Below are 23,962 nucleotides of genomic sequence, written 5' to 3' on the forward strand. Positions count from 1 at the left end.
ATCGTCTACGTGGCTCGCTACAGAATGGATCAAATACCTTGAAACTCACAGTGGTTTAGCTTTAGCCAGCAGAGAACTGCATGATGTGTGTTAGCAGCTCCACAAAGCTAACTGCCTATAGCCCAATACAAAACACCGACAAGCTCAATGCTTAAAATACAAGAGGACGTTCACGTAACACATGCAGACCATATTAAACGAGTAAAAGAATCTTTTCTTTACTTGTAGAGTTGCTTGAGCTAGGTTTCTCCTCGGTGAATTAAGCTTTATTATACTCCCTCCAACCAGCAGCTGACATTAAGATGCAAGGTCTGGACAGCTCACTAAGAGCCAAACTTCACATATCACAGCTGGAGATGCAATGGCACTGACAGATGGTGTGGACTCATTACCAGAGATATTAGAAATCCATTTGCCACAGAAAAATGCAGTATTTGTAGTATTTTTAGAGAGAATCTTTAGGGTTTTTCCCCCCACAAGATGTAAAAACTATTTACTAAATTTTACCAAAAGTGCCAGTGTCACTTATTCAACGCGCACAACCTTCCCCTCTTGTGGATGATTTTTGAATGTGCTTTAAATATACATAGCTAAACATACTCCAATAAACTGCTTCTGGCATACAGCGGTTACTCAACAGTGTATAGGGGGGTCGTGTTTTAATGCATCGCAAATTTCACTTCAGCCTCCAGATATGAGTAATTAAAGTTATGTAAAGATGACAAACACTTAAAAAATCACCCCTAAAGACCATGTCACTGAGTTTAGCAAGGACAAATTTCATATTGATAAGTAATGTGCTATTCTGTACTGATTGCAGGACGATTATGTCGATTATGTTCAAAGGCAGACAACTCTACAACACGTGGAAAGCACTACATAAACTGAATGAAAAGAAATGAAAACGAGGCTGAAACAGCAGAGTCATTGACAACAGTAAAGAGACAACGCACTGTGACTGGATCATTCTATTAATTTTATTTTATTATACTGATTGATGGCATTGGTAGGCTTCAGACATGCTTAAAAAGATATCAATAAAATATTATGTTTAAATGATACCTATATATTGTGACCAGGGAAACTAAAGTTCGTTTCATTTTAATCATGGAAAAACACTGATTTTTATGTTTTTTTAAAATCACAATTTTATCATCACAGAAAGCTAGGATCCCTGCTCATTACATACCTATTCAGTAGTTACTGTAGGCGACTGGCAATGCCTCCCTCTAACTGGCAGTTCTGCCCATTGCTGATGTTAAGACTGGTTACATCTCAGCCACTATGAGGACTGATCATATGTGAGAGATGCACAAGCAGTAGCCCAGCAGAGTGTCTGGCATGATGCCTGCATGCCTCAGGCTGGATGAAGCACACAGCCAAGGGATAATGCTTTCAACTCTTCAAGGGATGCAGATATACTTTTGGCACAAATGTGAACCACCCACCAGCCTACAAGATTTTAGGGAAAGTTTTGGGAGAAGCTCAACACCACCAATGTGAACCCTGGAACTGAGACCAGAGAGGCTGAGAGAGAGAGAGAGTACGAAAACGCTATGGGACCACCATCTGGTTAGCCAGTCCCTGCCCCCTCACAAGGATCCTGTGTCCCCTCTGCTGAAACCACAAGGCTCTCATTTCACCCCTACCACTTCACTTTAGACTTCCCCTCACTTTATGTTCTGCAATGCAGCCAGAGTTCTTCCAGCCATGGAGGGATTCCAGAGCCAGCTGTTGTAACTTGCTGGAGGCACCACTGTTGAGTCTCTGCAGCCCTTCCAATATCGAACATCCACTGCACTCCTGCATCATCCCACATTCCCATACTAACCCTTTATGCTCCTCACTAAAAAAAGCTGCCTGCAAATGGAGACATTAACTGGTAAAATCCCCATCATGGAAAGACACAAGATAGATGGAACTTGGGGAAATTATTGCAAGCACAGCTACAAAGCATGGACAGGTCCTCCCATTTCAAGAAACATATTAATTCTTCCTATTAAGCCCAAAATTGTTTCTTCTTAAGTAATCTTCTAAAAATCCTGATCAGCCCCATAAACCTCTGGCTAATGCACCAACACAAGCTGTTGATATGGTGGAAATCCAGTCCCTGTTTTAAGTACTGGCAAGTTAGCCTGAAATACACATGCCATAACATTACGTTCTGAAATGAATATCCGAAATTTTAGAAATCTGTAATATTCTTCAAATATTTAAACTCTGAATTCGGCTTACTTGCTTGTAACCCGTGGGATTGACCTGTATGGTTCACTTTAAAAAAAAGGGGGGGGAGATGGGTCTATTCTTTTAGCAAACAGTTTTAAAAATTGGTTGATTGTGCACAAGTCACTGGTGCCACCTAGTGGTTCTCAGCCTTCCTCAGCCCACATGACTGGATGCTGCAGTTTTCTCTTCGGCTAGCAGTACCGGCTGACATTAGTTCAGTGGGTCTGTTGTGCCAGAATCGAAAAAGCAACTGCTGGATCCTTCATCAGGCTAGTCTTGCTCTCAGCTTCACAGTGCTGACAATAATGTAGTTATCTATTCTTAGCAATACAAGTTACTCCAAAAAAATAAAATGAGACTTCCAGTACAAGATGATTACGTCTCGTCATAGGCAAATGGCCACATAAAATTTAGAATTCAGAACTCTCAGTGGCTACAAGCATGAGCATGATTCATTTAAGACAGGAGCTTCCGTGATACAGATCATTCCATCAGTCTCTCTGATATTGTGGCATACGTTGAGCAAGACTCATTAGGTATTACAGCTTAAGTCTTAATTCACTGGCACCAGTGAGTTAGAAGACACTCTGAGAAAAAAATTAGAAAAAAGTCCTACCATCAAGATTCTACGTGCACTTAGCACTCAAAGTCTCTAGAAGAAACTAAATCCTATTTCTCTACAGAGCAGATGCAGCACAAGCTGTGGCAGTTCAAGGTTTCCCCATTATGTTCTGCCAATGTATCTCTCTTTTGACCAAGTGAGACTACCTCCATGGCTGAAAGGGTGGCTCACTCTCCAGGACCCATTCAGTGGGCTAAGCCCTCTGCTGAGATGGCAACAAGGGTGCTGATTAGTGGGTTTTGTGATGAGTATGTAAATACCCAGTCCTTTGAGTGTACAGATTTCATGTAAACCCTGCAGATGGTGACTTTTGGGCATTACTTACGAAGTCTGGACCTAGAGTGGTGACATGCAGCAACAACGGAAAGTGTCATTCTATTATGGAATTTGGTTTCCCCAGTTCTCTTAAAGTTTCATTACAGTTAGAATGGTCATAAAAGCCAAATGACATTTTAAAAGGACCCGATTACAAGTCCATTTTAAACTTGTGCTTAAGAGTTGAGACACATTACTGTGCACCCATCTCCGGAGCACACAGAGCAGGATTTAACCATGTCTGTATTAACAGTACTCTGAAATGCAGTCCTGCGTTTAGTCACGTGCCTTAACAGAAGATCAACAAGCCACCATGGCAAGAATTCTATCCCTCCACCACACCCATGTCACATGCACATTTCATACTGCTAGCAAAACAGAGCAGCCCTCAAGCGCTATACCTCAGAACTCTGAAAGAGACGACCAGGTAAATATCAGCCCTTTACCTTCCTGCAGCGAGGATTGGGACAGCTGAACCGCTTCACATCATTGTCCAGGAGTGCAGGGAAGTTACAGAAAGGACACCTACAATGCAAAAAAAAAAGACAACATTAACATGCTGTATTCTGTAACCCTGTTGTAACAAATCCACGCACCCATTAAGAAGGTGGCCAGCTAAGGCCTGTCTATCAAAGAAAAGATTCAATGACCTCAGCACTGCCCCTTCTCTTCCTACAGTTCTCTGATTGCAACCCCTCTGTGTGTCCTAAAGATCATGTGCTTAGTGCTGCTTCCAGACTATTTCACACAAAGGATTAGTGCAGAGCTGACAAACCACAAGGGGTGCAACGCTCTATTGATTTTGATCTGTTTCTACCTACCAAAGAAAGCTAGCTTTTATTAATATAAATATTCAGGGGTAAAAGTCAGATGCCTCAATTATAGACAGCCTATAAAAAAAAACCCAGCTGCCTTGTATTAGCAAGTCAACTAATGTTTTGGGCTATAGAACCAGAATCTACTGTAACACTAGCTGTCGAACTACCACTCGTTCATCTATCTCACAGTATTAACCCACTTTGACAGGCTGGGAACTTACCTGACTAGCTCATCGGCACAGGCAGCAGCCACCTCTTCCTCGGCTTTCCGCTCATAGTATTTACACAGGATGTTCTCTGGGAGTACCTTCTCCAGCTCACTGGTCGGGAATGAACACGTGCAGCTCCCTTCCATGCAGCTGAGCTCTGACTACGTTGGTGAGGGAAGAGAAGAAGAGACAATGAAAGTTCGTAAAACGTACGGCACCACTCAATTCTACTGAATCAAGGTTGATTCAACAGAACCGAGTAGTCTAAAACAAAGAAAATGTTATTGAAACTGACACTTCAAATGTGACCACAGCACATGTCTACATTTGTGCAGAGGTGGAAGGGGAACAGATAATAATATATCAGACAAGTGTCATATACCATGTAAACACTCAGCTATCAAACATGGTCAATCATTTTGTGCAGTGGCCATTTTCCCACAGAAGGTAGCTCATTAATGGCAGAATTCACCCTTTTTAAATATTTTGAAATATTTCTACCTTATGAGCAGAACAGTAACATTGTTTTATGAGCTAAAGCCTGCTAAGTGTATATTTTTGTTGTCACAACCAAATCACAACCCCCTGTGTGGACTTCTTTTGAAGTCACTGACGTTTAACTATGCATTAGTGTTGCTATACCACTACACTTCAGTTCCTCCACTTCAAGCTGCATCACGAGACATGGTACATACACTTCTACCCCAATATAACGCTGTCCTCGGGGGCCAAAAAAATTTTTACTGCGTTATAGGTGAAACTGCATTATATTGAACTTGCTTTGATCTGCCGGAGTGCGCAGCCCCGCGCCTCCTCCCCCTGGAGCACTGCTTTACCGCGTTATATCTGAATCTGTGTTATATCGGGTCGCGTTATATCGGGATAGAGGTGTACTAATATCTATCAATGTATAGATATTTAAAAGCTGAACAAAAAAATGGAATTGGAACACTACACAGGAAAATTTCCTGCGTCTTCACTCCCTGCATGCCTCAGAGCAGCAGTTTGCAAACTTTTTGAGCTGAGCCTCCCTTTGAATTATAATTTTTGGTCGTACCTCCTCCAACCCAGACAAAAAACAAAAAAAAGGAGGTGAGTCGGAGTGGAAGTGGCACTCTCTACCCGAGTGCCGGAACCCGAGCCCCACTGCAGAGGCAGAAGTCTGAGCCACTTGGCATCGCAGATCACCTCTGCCAATATCCCTCCATGTCCCCTTAGAAGGGCTCACCACACAGCTTGAAAACTTCTGCCTCAGAGTTCAAATCTTGAGTCCCAGCCACCAACCTACCCAATTGTGCAAAACCAGGTTCCAGCTCTGGTTTGGAAGTGAAGACATCGGAAGAAAGTGAAAACCTCGTCTTTCTTTTACTCACCCCATTGAGCCTGGCTATTGATAGGGGCAACTGCACACTTTGGGGGAAAATGTTGCTACGCTTGCTTAACTATGTAACCTTAACCATACATTAACAGCTTTTGTGCATTTAGCACTATTAAGGAGCTATTCAATTCAATGACAAAAGACCACAGTAGGCAGTTGTTAGCTATCTGCAGGAGGGCAAGATCAATTTGGTTTTTTGCTACTAAAGTCTGAGTGTGTTCCACATGATGGAACGCTTCACAAGAAGCGCAGTTATACCAAGTTCACAAATTCCTCCAGCATAACCACATACTTCACATTACTGATTACATGAACTTACACACGATGCCTCTATCCACCTTTCATTCTCTTGTTGGGACACTTACCTTCCCAGAGCCAAAGACTGCCTCCTGAGCATATTTGATTAGGCACTCCTTGCAAAACAAGTGACCATCTGCACACTGCGTCAGTTCCTCAAACGCGAATTCCCCATAGCAACAACGACACTCGATCATCTGACCATCCTGCAAACCATTAAAAAGATGAATTCCCCCTCCATCCAACCCAAGTAACTACAGCGATAGACTATTGGAAATATATAAACGAGACACCCATAAAATTAGCATGTGCAGTTGAGAGACAACCTTACTACCCAGTCTGAGACTCCCAATAAGCTGAAAGTGGCATAAGCATTTCTAACAAGAGCAGCTACAGTTTTTAACAGTCAAATAGTTGTTTTGTTTAGAGTTTAAATTCCCCAAGAAAGTTAAAAAACGGAGGTTCTAACCACTCTCTAAACAGACTGTGATATAGGACAAGCTATCACTGTAGCTAATTACCAAACCCATGCATGCTTTGGTGTATTTGCTAGTCTGCCTAAACGTTAAGAATTAGGGGATTTGAACTACAGAAGAATAAAAGTATCACTAGAGGGGAGGAAGGGGCAGAATGCACCATTCACATTTGGAGATTAGGATTCAAGTTTAGTGGCCTACAGCTACCCCCAAAGGATATTTATCCATATCACAGGTCAGGAATACGGTGCATTGGCAGCACTGTTGTAGAGGCAGGGAAGCTTGCACAGTTCCTGTCTGTGATACGATGGCACTGATGGAACTAAGCATGTTCCCTTCCTTGTAAAGGCCAATATGAACTCCAAAGCTTAAAGATAGCGGTTATTGAAAGGAAAAAGGTAATCTATGGCTGCTGAATAGAACGGCAACCATCATCTCTCTTAATTGAAATGGAAAGTTTTAGTTTTCAAATTTCTAACAAGCCTCCACCGCAAACGGAAAAGAAGCCTCTCCAAGAATAGCACATCTGTTTTAAATTGCCATAACGTGCATAGCAATGACAATCCTGATACTAATGTACTGGCCAATTAAGTTATGAACAGCAACCAAATGAGTTACTACAGATCATTACATGCACCAATACTGCCTTCCTGGACTCTACTGTTGATAACCTTTTCTAAAAGCCAGCCAGCCAGCCAGCCAGCCAGCCAGCCAACACACACACACACACACACACACACACACACACACTCTGCCAGCTCAGCAAAATAATCCTATAGCAAATGAATGGAGTATGTGAGGGGCCAGACCAAGTCAGCTTAGAAATAAGGGAGTAAATGCAAATACTTATTACAAAAATCAGGTGATAGAGCTACCGACCTTCTGATACTGCTCCTCGTTCATCTGCAGGGCAAGAAGGAAGTCTGCATGCTGAAAAAGACATGTGCACTTGTAATTCTAGAACTAGTAGCGACTGGAATGAAGCGTTAAACACTTATGTAATCTTAAGATTTAAGAATCAGAAGTATGTTACACATGACAGGCTGCCCACAAACTGCTCAACCGACCATTCCAGTTTCAGTTACCCATCAAGCTACCCATCAACCCACCGCTGCTATGAACCAAATTCCAGACAGTCAGCAAATTCAGGCTCTTGCAGACCCAGTGTGCGGTGCAGATACACAGTCAAGGGCTTTTACAGAGATGATTCTGAGAGCACCTGCCTTGTTTTTAAAAGAAACATCATCAATTTACATAAAGTTTTTAAAGCAATTCTTTCCACAACAAGTCAGTATTAAACTATAAACTCAAACCTTTCCTAGAATTTGAGCTGCAGAGGCAGTTTGTAGTAATAGGTGGCAGGGTTCTGCTTTTAGTTTCAATGTAGATAGAGGAGTTCTGCATAGTATGTGTAGCTTGCAGAAGGTGAAGTGGATAGACAGATTGCCCTGTAGGCACAACAGAGACCATGCTTGCTAGTTATAGAGCTGTATTAAACGCCAAAGGAAATCTTACCATTAGTATTGTGATGAAAGAAGGCATGTTACTGCCAAACAGAGGAGGAGGTTTAAAGCTTACTGAGGCAGAGAATCAGCAGTCCTAGAACTCAAGGAACAAAATCCAACCACACCTCTCCCTGGATTAAGGAGGGTCTAGAATGGCATTTTTACTCCAGCTAAGCATCCCAAATCAAGTGAAAATGTGAGCTGCGGGGAGATTTCTCTAGGCAGAAATGGTAGTTAGCTGCCTACGCATGTAGTAAGCTCTGAATAAGTTGCTAGCAAGGCACCAAACCACAGCTCATATCTAAGTCATGAATGGGAACTGGGAGGAGGGAGAATTGATAGATATTCAACATTTTGTTCAGGTATCTGTATTTCTGCAGGAAACAGACTGACTGACCAACAATGAGGGCAGTTCATGACAGTCTCACCTCTGCCATCTCTTTAATTTTCTGTTCATAGAACTCCTGCTCCAGCTGCACGGGTGGGAGAAGCGAGAGTCTATCATAGGACCTGTAGTGCCGTCTCTTGTTCTCCAAGAAGAACATCCGCTTCTCAATTTTCACATCACCTAAAGCAGGATTAGAAGCAGGATGAGAAGGGACTGGCCAGTGAGAACAAAGCTCGGGTTTTTCCTCATCTACACCTGGGACATGACAGACCACTACTAAATTATACAAATTCAGGAGCTCAGAAGCAATACTGTATCAACAAGACATGTTCTTTATTCATGAAGAATACCATATTGTCACATCTATACTAGACAGTGGAAGAAAAAGTGGAGGTTTCAGAGTCAGAGCACCCAACAGTGGTTCCTTCTGTGGTGGGTAAGCTCTGCTCGCAAGATGCACACTGACTACCATAAACACCATCTGCCACTTACCTTGCTCAAATTTGAAATCAATGTAGGAAAACTGGTTCATTTCTTTCCTCCTTTTTCGCTTCCCACTGTTTTCAGGAGACAGTTCCTGCCATTTTTTGAGGGCATCAGAAAAGGCCTTTAAACAAACCCCAAAAAAATAAAAAAAAGAAACAAGAAAAGATGGACGTTAACACAACCACTCCAGATAAGCCTACACTACTCTTTGCAAGAAAACAAGAACTCTGTGTGTGTGTCCGTTAAAGCATTACAAATTCACAGGGCCTTCAAGCCTGACTTGAAGACAGGGAAGCAAAAGCCTCAGAAATAAGTCTGCTTCTATATCCTTTACTCATCCTCCCACCTAAGAGACATGGGGAGATCACATCGAGTTGGAACAGAGAGCTTTATTGTTCAGGCACATTGGAATGATATACAACAACCCCTAAAGTGCTATCTATAATGCTGCAATGCCAGTACGCAGAAAGTAGTGAGTACAGTCTGTAATACATTCTGAAGGATGGTTTTTGCAGGTAATCTGTGAAGGTTTTAGGGCCAAATCATGCAAACCTTTTCTACTAAACATTAAACTGGTCTAAGAGATGAGGTGTTTAGTCATATTTCAGTGTTGTGGTATTAGATGGGGGGAAAAGGATTAACAGTTTCAGGGGAAAAAATGGTCACTAGGCAGCAACTTAGACTAAACTAAACTAAACATATCGCCCCTTGAACTCACTTTCTTTGAGTTGCTCTGCAGTTCTGCTACATGGATATTCTTCTAAAAAGAAACTACCGTGCAAGCTAAATCTAAGGGGGGCAGAATGGCTCAGTAGCCTCAACCAATTCTTCGTAACTCAGATGATTAGAAAAAGAGTGAGTAAAGAGAGAGGGATCTCACACATCTGCTGTAAGTTACATAAGGGTCTGATCACATCTGCTTGTTACTCATCTAATTTAGGAGGTGACACTCCATTATGTTTGTGTTTGTATAAAACAGACACATTTGTCTTAAGATTTGGTTAGAATAGGCTTTGCTGGCAATTACACCTCCTTTTGGCCGTGAGGCCTGGAATGTTCCTTGGAATATGTTGTAATCGCCACTAACTAGCCAGCACGCCCCATAACTCTGTATTCTGGGAGACGGGCTGCTTCAGAAATTTCACAAAATCAGCCATTTCCTACCAGCCAGTGATCTGAAGATCAATTGCACTCCAAGTAAAGGAGCATTTTTAATACTAGCAGATGGTGAAAATAAACAAAGGCACCAGGCTGCCCCCTTCCAGCCCCAGAGAAAGGCAGTCTTGGAAAGAGAAACAGAATCTGACTGAAGAACCTTTCGTGTGATTGCATAGTGTCCCTTGAGTTCATGTAGTGCCCATTTGATGTCTTGACTGCTCAGCATTTTGAAGTCGGCCATAAGGAGGTCAGCTGCTTGGATAAAGCATCGTTGATCAAGCGGGGTGAGTTTGGAAAAGTCAAAGTAGTCCACTTTAGGCACCTGGAGAGAAAATTCAGACAGGAGCTAATGCAAGCCTGACCTTTTAAAAATAAAAAGAATTTCCTCTTCAGCAGCGATGAGCGAACACTGGCAAGACCCCCCAGAACTAAACTGACTGTTCTGAGAGCGTGCACAGTGTGTGTAGAATTACGTTATTCTAATGATGAGTGGGTTCATCTGAGCAGGATTAAGATTTGCTCTGTTCTCAAGAGAATGAGACTGAATATCTGTGCTGTCTGGCCCCTGTATAACCATTTGAGATCTACTTAAATAAAAGGAATGTAACCAATGGGGAGACAAGGAACCCTTCCAGTTACTTTTGATGGAAATAAAGTGGAGAAATACACTAAAGCAGCTAGCCAGTCTAGTGACTGAATGGCAGTACTCCAATGACACATGGAGAATCAGATTAGAATTTCAGACTACTTCATACTCCAAGGAGCTGGGTACACAGCAGCACTCCATATTGATGTCAATTACCTACTAAAGAGGATTGAAGGGGTCAGGGTGCTTTACATTTCTCCTTGATTGAAGGAGATTGCATGTGATGCAGTCTTGTATGGTACATTTGAAGGGAAAAACTGGCAGGAACTAGGGGTGCACAAGACCCAGTAGAAAAAAGTCCTTTGGAAGTCATTTTACAAGCACTCTTTTGATAGAATTATAATATACCAAAGGACCCCCAATCAGGGTCCCATTGCACTAGGCATCGTGTACAAACATGTCCTGAAAGAAAAAGCTTATACTGAAAGCAGCCCAAATAGATTGTGTTTGCTGGGATGCATATTAAATATGAAGACACTTCTCACTTGCCTTTGTCTCATCTTGGCTGGCGAGCAGGCTGCTATTGGGATTTAAAACCACTCTGCCTTCCTTCTTTGGATAATCTGGATTTTCCAGAAGAAAATTACAAAGTCTGCAAAGATAAATGTAGTTACTTGTGGGCTTGCAAGCCCACATCCCTCCATACATTCCTTTAAATTTTAGCTTCTTCAAACTAAGAAGCCCTATGGATATACTACGGCTGGGCGTCACAGGCTAAAAGGCGGCATTTCAGGTTAGAGTAAACTACAGGGCCAGGAAGGTTTGAAAGACAAATCCACTCGCTTTTATTTATTGTTCAAACATTTGATCATTCTTTTACTTGATCCTGAAGTTCAGTTCACACAGATGAGTTAGCAACATCATAATTATTTCCATATCAGAAAGAAGATGGCAAATATGACCTACCTCACTACATTTAAGGGCAGCCATAGTCAGAAAAGTGGCCATGTTAAACTAGGCACCTTCTTTGGGTGCATTTCAAATCATTGTTGACTTCAAATAAACATTTACTACTTTTTAAACTTGTGCTTCATTGTAGAACTAACAGCACAGAGATTGAACAGGAAAGAGTACGAGTCATCATGCATGCAGCACTAGCTCAAACCCAGTGGTTGCTGTTTCAGCTAGAACAAACACACCTTTCAAAAGTTTTATTTTAAGATCAAAGAAATCCAAGAGCACAAGGTGTTGCACTAGCCCTGCATTAGCCTTTCCAACCTGGAGAGTTGTTTCAAATCTTAGTTAAATCCTCCACTCTCCATCTATCCTCACACAGAAACAGAGAAGAAACCATGTTTAAACTCGGTTTGAACATAGGGTGCAAGCTCTGAATAGGAGTTTCACTACAATATGGTTGAAGTCACACAGGCACCGTCTAGACCACATTAGGAATTGGTTTAGCTACAACTGTTTAAGCCATATTTAAATTTTTTTGTTTGTTTGAAAAATAAACAACGTACTTCACTCCAAGTCCAATGCAGCAGAGGTCCGACTATTAGTGATCACGAATTTGGCAGATGCAAACATTTCAGTTTAGCTTAACTAAAAGCTTCTGCTCAGAAAAGGCCATGGCAAACAGCTCATCAGGGCATATACGCTGCCAGAGCTGTGAGGAGGAAATTTCAGAATCTATATCTACAGAGGAAATGGGTAGTAATAATCAGAGCAGGGGACTGTGAATCAGAACTCAGCGACATATTGCCAGCTCTGTTACTGAGGTTATTAATCAGCTTTAACACGTTTTTGCCTGTGAAATGGCATTTTCAGGCCATACTGATAGGCTCTACGCTACAGACCCATGCTGATGAAGCAAAATACTTGGAGTCACTTCCTCTTGTTTCAAAATCCTGGAATTTACGCAGTTCTGCTGATACCAAGACATTAGGCTTCTCAACTGCCTAAGTGTCCAGATTTCAGCAAGGAAATGAGGAAGAGGGTGGTGCTGCGTTAATGAAGTACATTATTCTTTTTTCAGTGGCATTTTGACCCTAGGGTAAATCAAGAGAGATCTCAAATACAGTGTTTAACATAGAATGATTTTTCGGGAGCCACTAACACATCTAGCGAAATAATTTAACAATCCTCAGATTGGTTTACTACTGGTTTTACTTGTCAAAGTTTGGCTCAGGTTCTAGGCTACCAGAAGCTGATATTTATAAAGTTAACACTATCAACTCATGACATGTTAGATTTTTCTCTGAATATTTTTTATACACATGACAAAGCTAACAGGGCAGACCACTCCAGTGTTACAGAAAACCACACCAAAGTATCAGGAGGTGAGTCCAGGACATAGTGTCAGCTTTATAAGGAGTACATGCCCAGTTAGTGACAAGCTGGAGTGCAGGAACAAGCAGGAAACTATTTTTTCAAATCAGATAGGCAAAGGAAAGTTAAGCCCATCCACTGACTTTTTTAAAGCAGCAGGGGGAGGAAAGCTAGTAAAACATCATCAGGACAGTCTATAAATATTAAGGGTATAAACATGAAGGATGGAAAGAAACTATCTAAATGTTTATTTAGAAGCAGTGGAATATATTTAAGGGAAAAATCTGCTTGAGGGAATGTAGGAAAACATCTTCCTGAATGTGAGATCTTGTCGGCTGCGGAGTATCTCTCAAGGGAAGGAATGGAAACCTCTGTACCTAGACATTAAAAAGCAGGCTGAATAATGTACTAGAAAAATATTTTGCAAGGCACAATCCTGCATGACCTAACAGGACTTTTTTACTTAGTGACACTTTGAATATTCCAAAAGCGAGAAGATATATGGTACCAACATACTATTCAATTTTGCCAAGAACCCAGAAAAGTATTATTTTAAGCTCTACTTGTATCTGCTCTAATGTAGCAAGACAGCTTTAGCCATTCTGGAATAATTCAGTCTCCTTTGAGCAATGCTTTACAAAAAGAGTCATCTCTGTGCTTTATTGCCGCCTAGACACCACCTGGCATTTTTCTAGAAGTTTACTAGTAATGTAACAACTCTAGCTGCAACACAGAAAGATTTGAACAAATAGGAAAGCTGAAGGCAGAGTATTTTTCATGTTACCAAGAATAAGGGTGGTGGAGCTAGAATACAATGGCAGCCAGTTCTGCTGAGCTGGGACAGTGTCAGGAGGGCTGGGGGGATGGGGCGGCAGAATGGGGGAGCTTTGTTTTCAAGAAGGATTCTGTTATGATTAAGGAAGGCTCTGTGCTTCTAGACACTCATGTCAATGCAGACTTCCTCCCTGGCACATTCTGAAGCAATATGATCAGGATCAGGACAATGAATATGTGACTGTAGCCAACTTGTTTGTTATTTCATGAGTAAACAGTCCCATTAACCAATTTACTGCTATGGTGAGAAATTCTGACTCTCAGCTCTGTACTTACACATTTAGGTCATAGCAGTTCTTGATGTGAATTAATTCCTCAACATACTCTTTCCTCACATCTGGGAATCTTGCTTCCTACGGTGGGAAAGGCAAAAGGTTTGTTATATTGGAAATTAAAGTCACAGAAAAAGCCTAGTAGCAATGAAAGTAGGAACAGAATATATATAGCTTAACTAACATGCCCCCTCTTTCAGGTGTCAGAGCACTTTCTGACAGAAAATTTAAGCTTAACCAGCCTGGGGAGTGGCAACTACAGAATTCAGGTTCCCTCATTCAGTATCTACTCACCACACCCACCCACCCCTTTGCACAAGAGCTTAGGCCAGCCACCCTTGGACACACTGGGGGGTGGTACTGAAGGAAGGTTCTATGAAGCAAGTGTAGCTATTGTTTAATATCAGAGGGGTAGCCGTGTTTGTTGCTTTTCAGAGATCCAGACTGAGAGTCCTGTGGCACCTTTAAGACTAACAGATGTATTGGAGCATAAGCTTTCGTGGGTGAAGACAAAGTGGGAATTCACCCACAAAAGCTTATGCTCCAATACATCTGTTAGTCTTAAAGGTGCCACAGGACTCTCTGTTGCTTTTTATTGTTCAATAGTTTCCTGTCCTAAGTAGTTTAATCTTTTCTGCTAATACTCGCAACACTTTGAAACGCAATCAGTAAAAGGAGTTCATTCCAAGCACTCAGGTGTCTGTCAGTGATAAGATAAACCAGAACTGAGAAGACCGAACATTACTTATAGCTTTTGTGCAACCTTTTCTAGCATTCTTCTTACAAAAGGCATCATCCTATCCCTGGAGGGACAGGGATTGTAAACCTGATCACGTACAGCATTTTGACTTACAAGACTGTCAAAAAACGTAGTAGTTCAAGAACAAAAGTCAACTTCGTTATGTCCAAAGTTAAGCCCAAAGCAAACTGTGAAGAAGCACAAAGGGATCTCACAAAACTATGTGACTGGGCAACAAAATGAAAGAAGAAATTCAATGTTGATAAATCTAAAGTCATGTACGTGGGAAAACATAATCCCAACTATACATACAAAATGATGGGGCTTAAATTAGCTGTTACCACTCAGGATAGATCTTGAAGTCATTGTGAATAGTTCTCTGAAACTCAATGTGAAGCAGCAGAATGTTAGAAACGATTAGGAAAGGGATAGATATTTTCTGTCTTAACATAATACCACTATATCAATCCATAGTACACTCAGACCCTGAGTACTGCATGCAGTTCCGGTTTGCCAGAAGCTGGGAAGGGGCGACAGCAGATGGATTGCTTGATGATTACCTGTTCTGTTCATTCCCTCTAGGGCACCTGGCATTGGCCACTGTCGAAGACAGGATACTAGGCTAGATGGACCTTTGGTCCAATCCAGTATGGCTGTTCTTATGTTCACCTCGCCTCAAAAAAGATACATTAGAATTGGAAATGGTACAAAGTAGGGCAACAAAAGTGATTAGAGTTACAGAACAGCTTCCAGATGAGGAGAGATTAAAATATGCCAGGGGATAAGGTGTATTTCTGACTCCAGATTATAGCACAATCTGTTATTGTTGCAGAGCTTAGATGACAGCTCCATTCCACTAGGCATTGCACACATGGAGGAGACGACCATAAGTGCCCTGAAGGGCTTACAATCACAGAAGACAACACAGAAAAAAGGATGGGGGGAAGGAATATAAAGCTACAAGCAAAGGATAGTTTTCCAGTATCAAGTTAATGTCATGATTTTATGTTATTATAGGCAGTCCTATCAGCCCCACCTTTTCCTAAAGTTACCTGACGCTTCCCATTGTATGACTGTTTTCAGTTGCTTATGAAACTTTGTAAAACTGTTTGAGATGAAATCTACGTCAGGCGTCTGTCTCTGGCTAAGCGTTTTAGAAAATTTCAGCCAGAATGGTTCAGCATCTCCAAGAACAAGGCTAGGGAAAAAATAAGTTTTGCCCATATTAAACATTTCTGGTGACATTTAGTTTGAAAAGCCCTAGAGCAGTGGTCCACCATTTTCAAAGCTGGTCCACCACTCGTTCAGGGAAAGCCCCTGGTGGGCCGAAGCAGTTTGTTTACCTGCTGCGTCCGCAGGTTCAGCAGATTGCAGCTCCCACTGGCCGCAGGTTACCGCTCCAGGCCAATGAGGGATATGGGAAGGAGGGCCAGCACATCCCTCAGCCCACGCTGCTTCCCGCAGCCCCCATTGGCCTGGAGCGGCGAACTGCGGCTAGTGGGAGCCGCGATTGGCCGAACCGGCGGACGCAGCAGATAAACAAACTGGCCCGGCCCGCTGGGGCTTTCCCTGAACAAGCAGCGGACCAGCTTTGAGAATCACTGCCCTAGAGTCTCCATGCTTTGGAGCAGAAACCTGAAATCTCGCAGGGGGTGACCTTTGTGCCATTTTCCACCCCCATGCAAATCCATCCAAATTTGGCCAAATTATAAATTTTTTGGAGGGTTGGGAGAAATAGGAGAAGGAGTCACTTTGCACATGCTCATTAGGGACTTGCTAGAGCTTCACATGTAAAATTGACAAAGAGTCTGTCTGCACTGGGCATGCTCCAGTTTGCATGTGGTCAGGACTTTCCCTACAATTGCAGATCTGGGGGGCTGCAGGCTGTGCCAGGATGAGGCACCAGAAATGAGCACAGGGAGCCTGCATCTCCTGTGTTCTGAATGACACCCTCACCCCTCCATCTCAGCCTATGCAGGATGAAGGAGAAAGTTACTTAATTTGAATGCAGAGGAGACAGGAGCTGGATGTTGCAGAGGATGAGGAGGGAAATCTGGAAACAGTTGTGCAAGGAGACGGGGAGTGGGATGGGAAGTCTGGAGAGGTGAGATTAGGATTGGCTGGGCAAGGAGATTGGGACAAGAAAGCAGGACTGGGACAGGGCAAAGAGGATGAGGCAGAAGGAAGGGGTCAAACGGGCAGGAGAATCTGTGCCCACTAGAGAACACTCTCCTTCAGAACTGGGAACAGAACCCAAGATTCACCATTCCTCTGCTGTCAGACACCTGTGAAAGTTACTGGCAAAGAGTCTCATCCACCTCCAGTGCAGGTCCACATAGAGGACGATAACCTTCTACTGCTATCATTTACTCTGTTGGCTCAAGTGAGATGGATCTAAAGGTGCCAATCCTGCTGATGACCCATTTGAATGTCAGTATGACGACACATGATGGAATTTGTTTATCAGATGTCTTTTTTTGAAAATTTAGGAACTTACACTCAACAAATCTATATTAAAAAGAACCATATTAAGGATGCAAACTCAAGCACTCAGAAGTCAGGAAATGCTAGAATTAAGGTTGCCTGGGCAACCTTAATTCAGCCCCTTTGTTTTTATTCATTATAATGCAGTCTATAATTATAGGATCACATACTATTATTTCCACAGGACCTCTGCTTCATTCAGTGCACAGAATGAAACTGCTCTGAAGATGAATCAGGGCTGTGTAGTAAAGGAGACATGTCTATAGGACCCCGGATTCATTTGTTGCCGAAGTCAGAAAGTGTATAGTGAACGAGGCAGGAGATTGCAGGAGGGTCTTGTGGTAAGAACAGCTGAATGCTACCTTGGAGAACTGAATTCAATCCCTGCCTCTGCTACAGAGTTCCTGTGAGATATACTCAGTTTAAATGACTTTTGCCTAACTTTTCACAAGTGGTCACTAATTGTGTGTTCTTCATTTTCTGGGTGTCCAACTTGAGACCCTGGGGTCTGATTTGACAAGGCAACAGGCACTCACAGTTGCAATTGAAATCAATGAGAGCTGTGCTTTGAACTTGTGAAGTGCTGTATTGGGACATTATGCCAAAAAACCCCAAATCATTTTAAAAGGCACAGTGTAGGCAAGTAAATGAGGTGACTTCCTCAGCCAACACAGCACACAAATTACTTACTGTTTCTTTGATGAGCAGGGCAGTGAGGTCTTCGTCCTGCCCAGCAGCTCCTTGCTCTGGAACGTTACCAGAGCCAGGCTCAAGTGATCCCTGTGCAGGGAAGGCTGGGCCTGGCTGTTCATTGTCTATTGCTGCCCACTGGCCTCTCATTTCCTCTGGGGGATGAGCTGGTTGAGGAGAAGCAGGGCCTGGAATCCCATCCTGCTGTGGTTCAGGTCTGGGAAAGGCTGGCCCAGGGTTCTCCTCCCGGTATGCCCTTAGCAGAGATCCCAGTTCTGCTTCAGGCTGCCCTTGCTGCGGAGCACAACAGCTTGCTACAGTATGTGGCTCATTGTCTACGGGCTGGAAATAAGGATGATCCAACCGACTGTTGTCTCTGGTGGCCTGTCTGCTTGCTGCTGCTGCTGCAGCAGCAATTGCTCCTCTGAGGTTTTGTAAGAGCTCTTGATCCAAGTCTTCATTCTCCTGGTCCTGTACTTCCAGATTTTCCTCCCATATAGGTAGGAAGCCAGCTTCCTCCAGGTTGATTATCTCCCTTTCACCAGTGGGTCGTGGACTTGTTTTTATTGCTTGAACCACACTTGGCCCAGGCTCTGAATCACCCCCTCTTTCAACCCTGTGCCTACAGTGTTCAGAGGGTCCAGGCCGCTGTGAGGCATGGTTTCCATTCTGGTCTCTGCTTGGCCCTGCACCATTCTCCCCCACGTGGTTACAATGGGCTCTCTGGCACACCACAAAAGGACAAATCCCTGCTTGTAGATGCAAACTCTTCAATGCCATGTCACCCTTAGATACTTCTCCCAGCTGCTTCACACCTTGCCACTGAGCAGCAGATCTGATGACATTGGGACGCGGAATCTGCTGTTTTGGGGTCTAAAAAGAAAAGAAAACTGAATAGTGGGAGCTCTCCATTTTTGCACATGCCATGGAGTGGTCTGTCTACCTGTGCATCCACCTAAAATTCTGGCCTGAGGTAGGGGAAATAAGATGTTTAGCAAGCAGTATGATAAAGGGGTCTAATACTCATTACAGGCAACTTGCCCTACCTTATATTTCACTGTCTTCTCGCAACACAGTTCAACTGTACTTTAACTCTGACCAAAACTAATAGTAAAAGATGTCTGGGCAAACTAAGTACACATAATTTGAATGGATTCCTATCACACTGCGCTGCTCACACTTTAAAATAAGAAGTGGGAACTCTGACCAGTTTGTTAACCACACCTCAGTTCACCAATTCACTTAACAGGCAGCAGGAACCAGAACATTATGTGCTAGTCCCAGCCGTTGTTTCTGCTCTGGGCAGACTGAGGTTTGCAACCCACGAATAGAGGTTGAAGAGCCATTCCTACTTTTTTCAAACACTGGAATGGAATGGTCACTCTGTTAAGAAATCTGTTTTACTAGACACCTGTAGTTGCTTTAATGGGAAAAAAATTGCACAACTTAGAGGATTTTTTTAAATAGCCTGACATGAAATATGCTTTGTAAGAACAGTCTTAGGAAGTTGCAGCTTTTGAACTTGTTCTGTATGCTGACATGTTCAGGTGAAAAATAATGTTATAAGGTACAACAGAGGTCAGCAACCTGTGGCACACGAGCTCTGGGGTTCCGGCTGCTGCCCTGTTGCCAGCCAGGGTCCCGGCCACCAGCCCCACTCAGTGCCCGCTGCTGGCCTGGGGATCCCCAGGGAACCCCAGGCTGGCAGCGGGCTGAGCAGGCAGGCAGCTGAGACCCCGCCTGACAGGAGCCGGTGGCCGGAACCCCAGAGTGGCGGCAGGCTGAGCTGCTCAGCCCACTGCCGGCCTGGGGTTCCATTCACTCAGATAGATATCCAACTCTCAAGAGATCCACTTACAACTCAGTTGTCCCCTCTGACATGGAGAAAGCATGGATCCTTTTTGTAGTACACCTGGCACCCTGTGTCCCTAAACTGCACTAAACCCTCGGATTGCTTAGTCAGGAGAATTTAGGGTGACAGTGCTCTTGGACTTCACTTTTCCCCGGCAATGGTACTGAGAGCAACCTCAGAGATATTTCTGTATTGACTCCTGCCCCCAGGAAAAGATACTCACCTACAAGAAACTAGAGAGAAAATGTTGCGAAGGTGGTGTGACAGAAGTGGATCTGGTAAGCAATAAACTATAATAATGGTATTAAAACTGTGCGCGACCAGGTCAGCAAAGGGAGATGTGTGTTCTGGGTTGTAAGACTTTCATATGTGAATGCACTTCTCTGACTTATATTGGAGCTGTGGGGAGGAACAAAGGAGGAAAGCAGAACAATGCCTTCCCCAATCAGAACACCTTGGCACATACTAGAAAGACAATGGGGCCCAACTGTTAACTTCAGGAGATATGTATCTTGTCTCCAACTGTAAACCTTGTTTTGTGGTGCTGGGACCTACCAGCTCAAAGGGATTCAAACAGTTTAAAATTGGATTCCTGGGAATGTAAGGGCACTTGTCAGGAGCAGTCTAGGGAGACTGGCTGGTGAAAGAGAGATAGGCTCCATGGAGGAATCTATGGAATTGGGCCTTCCCAGATGCAGGGAGTGGAAAGCAAGCATTATATTTAGGCTAATTTACTGTTTTTAAGATGTTTCTCTGACATGTTTTTGTTCTAAATAAATAATATACCTTGATCACTAATTAGCACTGTCGTTGCCCCAGAGGGACTAGAATAGCAGAGTCTGATTCTAGATCGGACCTGCTAAAGTGATCATGGTTAACACACTGGGGACTGCATCCCAAACCCAGTCAGAGTGAGAAAAATGCTCCTTTCCACCCCAAGAGAGAGGTGCCGGCCCAAGACCTAAAGCAGTGCATGTGGAAAGGAGAGGAAAGCAGCAGTCAACAGCCTCACAATTGCATACCTTGGCAAAAGCTTATTGTATACAAAACTGAAGTCAAGAATGCAACACATTCAACATTGCACCAGAAACGTATGCGCCCAAAGTATAATATGGAGGCATCAAACCAGGGCACTGCTATACTACACAGAAATGGTTAAATTTAAGACCGTATGGCATTGCTTGATCCTTTTCACGTTGAAGATTAAAGCCAAACAGCCATTGCACGCTTACCCTACACCGCTTTCCTCCTAAGAAGGCTGGAAACACAGAGTCAGTTTACCACAGGTTCCCTTATGTGTCAGTGGTCATGACATTCTGGTTCTTAATGCTCAGATTTGATCACTGAGACATGCCATATGCCTAAGGGATTGGATGGTTAAATACTCAAATATATCCCCACTTCCCTAAATGCAAGTCCAGAAGTTTACTGGAAGCAGCGGGCAAGAATTTTGTGCCCTTGATTGCAGAAGTGGCTGACACATGCCCATAAATCAAGCAAAGTCCATGACCCCTCTGATTTTAAATACGGAGCAGCCCAAGGAGACTACATATCCCAGTATCCAGTGCTCCATCTTCTTGGATCAAGAGAAAATCATTATATGTTGGGAACTGTAATCTTTGTTGGCTACACCACTGTCTTAAGCAGCATGGTTTTGTTAACCTCACTTTACCCAGATAAGATGGAGGAGTTGAGGTCCCAAAGAGTTGCCAATGCAGTCATCAGCCAACACTAAGCTCAGGTGCTCCAGCTGAATAAGCTACCACAGTGGTCACTGTGAGCTCTGAAGCAGCATGTCATTCACCTGCACAATAGATTATTTAGAGAGGCAAAAAATAATGTGGTAACTTGTACAATGTATGAAAATCACCTCCACCAGGATGACTACATCGTCGTCGTCATCTTCCTGCCGCTGCTGAAGCGGCCCGTCTAGCAACAAAGGTAATTCTTCATCTGAGGAGTCCGATATGGTGATAAGTCCTTCATCTCTCCTGTTTATCCAGTCTGCAGTAAGGCAGAGAACACGATCTATTTGCTAAAGGTTTGCAGCAGCTCATAAAATATTTAGACCATACAATTTCAATCCTAAAAAAAAAGGCAGTTCTAGAGTTTGCACTGCAATAATGGGGAAAGGATCTCAAAGGCAGTAGTGCCAGCACACTTCATTGTTACAGCCATCTCCTTACCAGTCAGCATACTAACGTCAGGAAATCTGTACAAGTGCAGACAACAGCAGAAGCCACCTCAAACAGACGCATATGTAAAAAAACCACAACATTTATTCTTTAGTGCTATGCAAATCCTCATCTCAGATTCCAGCAGGAGCCGGTTTAGGGAATGGCATAGCAGCACAGGCTGCTGAAAGTGCTAATAGATACTCTAGTCTCAGTGCTCAGTTTCTTCAAATTAATTTCCACAAGGAATGGGATAGGAGACACTGCATACATGAGGCTCCAGCACAGTCAACATCTTAAAGGCTGTTCATTTGATTGATCATTTGAGCAGGTGCTGGAGAAGGGAAAAGGAATCCAAGTGCCATTCATTCTCTTATGAAAGCAAAGAATGACCTAGCAGGACTGAGTGAATGAGATAGGATCACTGGCTTTAGGAAATCTACTACTCCAGCCAAAAGTGTATTCTGCCAGGAAGTGGTGTTCTTATCTTACAAGGCTCTTCACAAGAACAGGTTAAGAACACAGAAATAAGCAGTTTCTGGAACCTTGAACACACTTTTCATCCAGAGATTTATGGTTTTGCTACATGACAGATAACACTTATCCCAGATGCAAAGCATGGATCTGATGCTCAAGATTTTGGTTCAACCGTCAGTAATCTGATACAACAAAAAACTGCCATGACAGCTCATCACTTGCCTACAGAAAACAGATCTATCCCTTTATCTCCAAATACACAAAGACACTGGTATTTTAAACTCCACTTGTGAAAGAACAAATGCAAACTTACACAGTCCTATCAGGACATGAACACAAAGCCAGCCTCCATGCCGGGAGACCCTTAAAAGGTGGGCTGCACTACCAGTCCCTCAAAGATTTGCAAAAAATAGCTCTATTCTGAGTGGCTTTTTCCAGGAACTTAACAAACAGCCTGAAGAAAGTGGAATGGGAGAAGGAGAAATTCAGACACTTCTTGGCAACCAAATGAGAATGCAATTTGGTGCAGCAGAGCATGCGAACACCTTACGTGTTACTCACACAGCTTTCAGAGGTTTACTGCTTGCAAGCACTAGTGTTCGATCTAGGGACTTTGCAAGTGCATATGAAGTTACTTACCTTTCCCACTGTGGCTACGGAAACTGTTCAGGTGAATTACCTCTTCGTTGCCACCTCTCTCTGCCATTTTAAACAGCTGTGCATATGAGCATCAATACCTGAGCATGGCAATCACAACTTCAGGACCTGGAAAACAAGACCAAAATGAGAGTGAACACAGAGGGTCCCACCTTGTTCTCTCTTCAGAGCCCACACCACACACGGACTAATTTCAGTTCAAGAAGGATTGTGTTCCAAGATCCTACTGCAGCTGTGCTCAGTTGGATTTTTTTCAATTGCAAGTTCTGGAAATGCAGAATTACTTCAGAAAAAGCACACACATTTTAAGGGAGCTAAGCCTGTGACATGGTGATAATATTAAGCAAAAGAGAAAACAAGCCACTTGAAGTGCATAGGTGATATTTTTGGAAGTTATTGGCAGGGCTTTGGAGCGGATCCCAGAGCTGGAGCACAGAGCAGATCCGAAGCAGTGGAGCTGCAAGTTTTTGCCTGAAGCTGGAGCAGAGCTGGAGTGCAGCTCCAAAGCCCTGACTATTGGAGTCAAGCAAAAGGTAAAGGGGGCCCCTTCACTAGAGAGAATCAGTGTTTGGATAGTTACTGTACTAGTCAGAACTAAGGCCTTGGCTACACTACAGAGTTGCAGCGCTGGTGAGGGGGTTACAGCGCTGCAACTTAGGATGTGGCCACACTTACAAAGCACGGCCAGCGCTGCAACTCCCTGGTTGCAGCGCTGGCTGTACATCCGGTCGAGCCTCGGGTGTAGGGGATCCAGCGCTGGTCAGCAAGTGTGGACACCCACCAGCGTTTTTATTGACCTCCATGGCATAAGGAGGTATCCCAGCATACCTTAGAAGCCTCTCTGGTAATCATGCACACTCCACTGCCCTGGGCTCAGCTGACCCCTCCTTTAAATGCCCCGGGAATTTTAAAAATCCCCTTCCTGTTTGCTCAGCCAGGTGTGGAGTGCAATCAATCATTCAATCAATCAGCGACCATGCCTCCACGCACC

General features: G+C 43.4%; 1 protein-coding gene across 4 annotated transcripts in view; it reads right to left on the minus strand.

The window, feature by feature from the left end:
- The window catches only part of RNF216 (ring finger protein 216), a 124,081-nt gene that overhangs the window by 73,394 nt on the left and 26,725 nt on the right, over window positions 1–23,962 (minus strand). For 3 of the 4 annotated variants that reach the window (XM_030579134.1, XM_030579135.1, XM_030579136.1), the window contains exons 2-13: window positions 22,954–23,079; window positions 21,534–21,667; window positions 17,812–18,684; window positions 13,903–13,979; window positions 11,014–11,116; window positions 10,036–10,200; window positions 8,727–8,841; window positions 8,275–8,414; window positions 7,221–7,271; window positions 5,934–6,071; window positions 4,203–4,351; window positions 3,610–3,688 (exon numbers count right to left, since the gene is read on the minus strand). In XM_030579134.1, coding sequence (XP_030434994.1) covers window positions 3,610–3,688; window positions 4,203–4,351; window positions 5,934–6,071; window positions 7,221–7,271; window positions 8,275–8,414; window positions 8,727–8,841; window positions 10,036–10,200; window positions 11,014–11,116; window positions 13,903–13,979; window positions 17,812–18,684; window positions 21,534–21,667; window positions 22,954–23,020 — 2,091 coding nt within the window. In that variant the 5' untranslated portion in view covers window positions 23,021–23,079. The remainder of the gene's footprint in view (window positions 1–3,609; window positions 3,689–4,202; window positions 4,352–5,933; window positions 6,072–7,220; window positions 7,272–8,274; window positions 8,415–8,726; window positions 8,842–10,035; window positions 10,201–11,013; window positions 11,117–13,902; window positions 13,980–17,811; window positions 18,685–21,533; window positions 21,668–22,953; window positions 23,080–23,962) is intronic. The other variant, XM_030579137.1, reaches the window with a different exon arrangement.

The sequence above is a fragment of the Gopherus evgoodei genome, chromosome 10 (genome assembly GCF_007399415.2).
Source record: "Gopherus evgoodei ecotype Sinaloan lineage chromosome 10, rGopEvg1_v1.p, whole genome shotgun sequence".
Taxonomy (NCBI): Eukaryota; Metazoa; Chordata; order Testudines; family Testudinidae; genus Gopherus; species Gopherus evgoodei.